This window comes from Macadamia integrifolia, unplaced genomic scaffold (assembly GCF_013358625.1).
Source record: "Macadamia integrifolia cultivar HAES 741 unplaced genomic scaffold, SCU_Mint_v3 scaffold1401, whole genome shotgun sequence".
Lineage (NCBI taxonomy): Eukaryota > Viridiplantae > Streptophyta > Magnoliopsida > Proteales > Proteaceae > Macadamia > Macadamia integrifolia.
Genome location: NW_024868191.1, coordinates 39,623 through 45,356, shown reverse-complemented (window position 1 = coordinate 45,356; position 5,734 = coordinate 39,623). Strand labels below are relative to the sequence as shown.

Genomic DNA, 5,734 nt, shown 5'->3' with positions numbered 1-5,734 from the left:
AGCAGTTAGTGTTTAGTAGCAGGTTCCAAACCCTGATATAGGGTAGAAAACTTCCCCAGACTTTACCAGCTTAGCTAGTTGGCATCTTCAATTTTGCAGATTTCATTGGCGGCTATAAATAAAATTTTGGGTGAAAGTACAATCCAAAGAAACAGCTTTCAATTTTGATCAAGAATAAGAGCAAAGCTCAAACATGGAGTATACTGAAGCAATGCTTAAAGAATTAAGAACAAATTCACATACAAGAACCCATTACCAAGTATGCCATCCAAGCAGCCTTGCCAGTGGTTAGGGACAGTTCCTTTAAATTGATCATTCCAGAACTGAAAACAATAACTAGCTCATTAGAAAATGAATGTCTAAAACAGAAGTTAACCAAGAGAGAAAACTTTCTAAATTGTACATTGGTCATCCAATGGAACATCACAAATACTAGGTCATAAAAGCCAGGAAGTATAAGAAAAACATCTGCTTTAACATTCCATTGGATGGATAATATTGAGTTAAACAAAAAATCCTCGGGAAAAGTTGGAAGTTTTTATTCCACAAAAATCAAATGAAACTCAATAAATATGGTAAATATCAAAGTCCACAGGCTGTGAAAAGAAAGTTATGAATTCAGCAAGAGGTAAATCAATTAACAATTGTATACTGAATCCTGTTCTTTCTGATGAACATTAAGTGCTTCAGGATTGAAAAGGACCTTAGTTCAAATGATTTATCAAATAAAAAAAAAAAGGCTCAATGGTTAAAAAAAAATGCCTCAATGTCAAAACAGAAATTATGTGTAATGATCTCACCAACTTTGCCCAGTTTGATTGGAAAAGAAAGAGATCATAGTTGTTACCGCGTCTAGGCGACCCAAGACGTTGGAGGGGGCCTAGATGCAAGGCGACCAAGGCGCCTGGAAGAGATCACTTGTAGCATATAGGGGCATTTCATTCCACTATCTTGTCCTTTATGTTCTGTGCCCCTATCTGATCAATAATTATAGAACTTCTCCAAAATTTACCTTTATTTAAGTTCGTAACAGCAATAAACATTGGAGAGTTCTGGGACAATATCCTATCTACTGAATTGATAAAAGAATTCAATGAAGTGAGAGTACGAAAAGGATGTAAATAACATACAAATAATATCAGTATCACCATTGTGACAAACCAAGATCTGTAACCAATAACTGCAACAGAGGAGAGAGGAGAGAAGAGAGAAAGAGAATGAGGGAGAAGAACAGAAGGGACTGTCAAGAATTTAGCCCCCCTCATTGTATATTTATATATTTATAGAACCGAAACCAATTACAAAGGAAAGTCAAATCTTAGTCTAAATCTAATTTGGGAAGATAAATACTAGTCTACTTGGGGGGCGAGCCTGTGGCGCAAAGATTATGTTGCACTATTGCAACATGTTGATCACAGGTTTAAAACTTGGAAACAGCCTCTTGTACGAAACCAGGTGTAAAGCTGCGTACATTTGCCCCTCCCAAACCTTGCAGTGGCGGGAGCCTCTTGTACTGGGTTGCTCTAAACACTAGTCTACTAGGAAAGAATAAAACCAAAAATAAACAACTAATCACGATAGGGACAAACCACTCCATTGTGGCATATCTTAACGCTCCCCCTCAAGCTGGAGTATACATATCAAGGGCTCCATCTTGGAACGACAAGAATAGATATTTAAACCAACACCAGTCTTGAACATATGTAGCAGTCATAGATGCCAGTGAGCTCAGAGAGAACTTTATTCTGATAGCAATATCAACTCAAGCACACTAATCATCGGCAGCATCAAGAGATAAAAAATCTTTGTGTCGAATAAACCAAACATAACCATCAGCAATGAACAAAATAAGCAGCAGAAAACACCAATCCGCAATACAAAATATCATATCAGAACAGCAACAACAACATCATAAGCGCTTCCCAAGGAAGGTGAGTAGTAGTAATCTTCCCAAAGAAGACAGATAAAAGTGCAACATCCAATAGCTACATCATAAGCCCTCCTCAAGGAAGGCAGGCAGTAAGCTTCACAAAGAAAACAAATAAAAGTGCAATTATCGATGAACTTATGAGCCACAAATAGAGGTCACAGATAAAATTGCAACATAAGTTTTTGCGAACCACTGGTAAAAATGTAGTATAGGTTACTGCAAACCAAGTAACAGATCAGGTTGCTGGGACCAAATAACTCAGCATCAGGTTGTTGGAGACCAACAATGTTTATCTATCAAATATTAATTGCTACTAACCCTAGATACTTTCAATTAATGGGCTTCACTAGGGTAACAAGGTTTTAGCTTCCTCTTATTTGTGCAACACTCTTGGCCTACTGTAAACATGCTATTTTAATCACCACTGTTCAGTTGTACCAAGTATCCACCAATTCCATACTCATGTTTATCAAAGGTTCCTACAGTCCAATTTTAGCAACGCAAATCATCTTCTACAATGGCTTAGTCATTAGCAGCAATAAAAAATAGCATGAAAGATTTAGCCACCATCAGCATCAACCTGGAGTAGCGAGTAACAATCTCATTACCTCAGCCATTAGCTGCTAGGCTACTACAACGAGGAAAATATGCAACAGGTTGGGGGCCCCAAAATTATAGATATCATTACTTAATGATAAGAAAGATTCACTTAAAGTTTTCCGTGCATTGACAGTAATTTGAAATTGTCATTCATCATTAATTCAGAACTGGGATGCATGGCAAAACTTTGACAGTAGGAGAGTGAAACACAAATAAACACCAGTTAAGTACCAAAACCCAAATTGATGCATTTGCATACAACAAGGGCATATCCAAACTAATAAGAACAATGGTGACAAATCTTCAATAAGGACTCGCTAAGAATAATTCAATGAGAACCTAATTCCATATAAGATTGAGTGTCCCAAGAAACTAAGTCAAAACACCAAATCAAAAAGAGCTTGAACATGCCTGGATATAGCATCAGACAACTGCTTCGCAATGACAGGTGCCACCTCAGCTGGCCTTCCAGGCCTAACAAATGGAGAGCAAATCGGAGGCATGTGGAAATCAATAGCTGTAATGAAAAGCAGTTCAGAAACAATAGTAGGGGGAGAATGAATGAAGCAGAAAATAAAGGTAACCCGAAAACAATCAACCTATGCAAAGTTCAGAAACAATAGTAGAGGGAGAATGAATGAGTCAGATAACAAAGGTAAGTCAAAGACAATCAACCTACGGAGCCCTCATCTGGTGATTCCGATGAAGGAGTCATTATTTCCATCTTGATAGCAGCCAACATTGTCTGCCAAAGAAGCATTCCATCAAACACTTCAATAAAATCACCAAAAATTAAATATTAATCGATATTCATGAATAAAAGACAGGAAGAAGCACTTACAGTGTGACCAATCTTGGCCAATGCTGACCCATCAGCAGATGCAACCGCCCCTGAAATAAAGTATTAAGGGTATCCATTTTGATAAAAAAAACATTAGTTTTCAAGCGAATCAGAGAAGGATAATAGATTGAAGAATGTAGAGAGAAACGAGGTCGAACAAACCAAGAGCCACAGTGGACTCCCGAGCTCTTCCAAGTGGCCTTGCATCAGGGCGTATGGACTCGAGGAGGTGGCGTTCGTGGAAGCGAAGTGGGAAGAGGCGCCTGAAAGCGTCCACCTCCATTTCCCCTTCCAAGTCTCCCGAAGCACTAGATGAACCCATCCACCTTCCCTTTCCTTCTTGTCCGAATAACCAAGCAGTGAAGCCCCTATACTGTGAAAGAAGAAATAGCTACTATCACGTATATGGGTGAAACAGGCCCGGGTTTCTTAAAACCCTAACCCAACCTTAGGTCCTCAAAATTCAACCTAGGCCCAACCCAACTAGGGATGTAAATGGATAGAATTCAACTCGAATAGGATAATATCCGAATTCGAATCCATTTATCAATCCACTATTCCAATCCAATCCGATCCATTTATCCGACCGGAATTCGAATCCGTTTATCAATCCACCATTCGAATCCGATCCGTTTATCCGACCGGATACATAAAATGCTATGGAATTTCGAATTCATATTTTTAAACGGTAATCGGATATTATCCGGTCCGATTCATTTAACAAACAGATTCCGGATATCCGAATCCGTTTATCCAATTATAAGGACTTCTTTGCTCGCCAGAGTGTGTGCTTAAAGTGGTGAGTGTAGTAAGTAATTCTGAAGTTTGATAGAGCAGGCATTGGCTATTCAACTATCAAAAGAATAGTATAAGAATATCAAAACTAGACTATTTGGTTGGAAGTGAAATGCATTAAAATTTCATTGGTAAAGAAGTGAAAAAGAGAAATATTTTCCCAAAATGGGGTGTCAGTTTTGAAGTAAGCAAGGCATTTTGAGATGGAAAAAAGGGGGAGAACAAAATGGGGAACAAAATCAACCTTATTTGTGCTGTTTTGGCCGAAGATGAAGAAGGTTCATTTCAGCTACAATGTTACCCGACAAAAATAAAAATAAAAAAATCCACAAAAAAAATTAGATTTTACATCTAAATGCATCAACGACAAATTTGTGATGTGTAAATTTCTTTTATTTAATTTCAAATCTTCCTCCATGGTACAAGGTCGGAACCAAATCTACAGCCCAATAAGATAGGATTACGCATTCAGTCAACCGAATCAACCCTATTCATGTTAGAAACTGTGAGCATGCCTCTAATTTATGTCATTTTAAAGTATTCAAAGCAGAAATTGATCTACATAAGCATTTCAAGCATTTCAAGCATTTCAAGCATTTCAAGCATTTCAAGCATTTACCCTTAGGTGTAGAATCCGATTTTGTGATCTCCCTGGGGCTTGCGAAAGCGCTGAGGTTAGGGAAACTTGAAGAACAGAGGATTCAAAGTAGAACCCAGAGCAGCTTGTGGAAGAGAGAGCGAGAGAGGCTTGCTTACTGCACGAAACCCTCACCGCGGATAGCAGAGTGCCAGAGCATGGAGCGCGGAAGTGAAGCCGCGAGGTTCGCCTGGGAGAGACCGTGAGAGGCAGCAGAGCAGCTTTGAGCTGCGAGAAGAACTTGGAGATGGAGGGATCTCAACCCTCAACGACGGCGACTAAAGTGACGAATGCAATTAGGCCCGGTTGGGTTCAGGTTCAATTAGGGCTCGGTTCGGTTTGATTGATCCAAATTGAGACGGATTTGGTGTGGGAATGGAGAAATTTTGTTTTGCATTTTTTTATCGTTTAGTTATTGGGTCAGTTTACTATACAAATTTATACAAAATGGGTTTAACCCCTCTTTATGAAAGAGTTTTTTGGTAACTTAAATTGAGTTGGATTTGGTGTGGGAATGGAGAAATAAAAAAAAAAAAAAAAAAAAATTTACATGTATCAATATCACATATTTCTACACTACTACTAATGTAATAAAAATTAATATTTACTTAATATTATAATCGGAGAAATGGATACGAGTATTTTGTTTTTGTCGAATTGCTAAACGAATCAGATAATAATCGGTTGAAAACTAGGATTATCATATTCGTATCCACTTACTTTTTGGACGGATTCGAATAATTTCCGGATAGGGGTTTTCCGAATACGGATACTCCTAAATCAATAAGAACACGGATCGAATACGAATTTTCGACTATCCATTTATGTCCCAAGATAGAAAGCCTACACAGACGCCATTAGCTCTAAGCTTTATAAATGTTCTGAAGCTATTTATGATGATCAAAGCTTAGCACAGAATTGTTCTTTTAGA

General features: G+C 38.2%; 1 protein-coding gene across 1 annotated transcript in view; it reads right to left on the bottom strand.

The window, feature by feature from the left end:
* Positions 1-5,082, bottom strand: part of LOC122063647 (exosome complex component RRP43-like) — a 9,526-nt gene extending 4,444 nt beyond the window's left edge. The window contains exons 1-6 of the mRNA XM_042627339.1: positions 4,786-5,082; positions 3,534-3,744; positions 3,372-3,421; positions 3,206-3,275; positions 2,942-3,047; positions 257-323 (exon numbers count right to left, since the gene is read on the bottom strand). Of these exons, the coding sequence (XP_042483273.1) occupies positions 257-323; positions 2,942-3,047; positions 3,206-3,275; positions 3,372-3,421; positions 3,534-3,693 (453 nt within the window). The 5' untranslated portion in view covers positions 3,694-3,744; positions 4,786-5,082. The remainder of the gene's footprint in view (positions 1-256; positions 324-2,941; positions 3,048-3,205; positions 3,276-3,371; positions 3,422-3,533; positions 3,745-4,785) is intronic.
* Between the last annotated feature and the right edge of the window lie 652 nt (positions 5,083-5,734).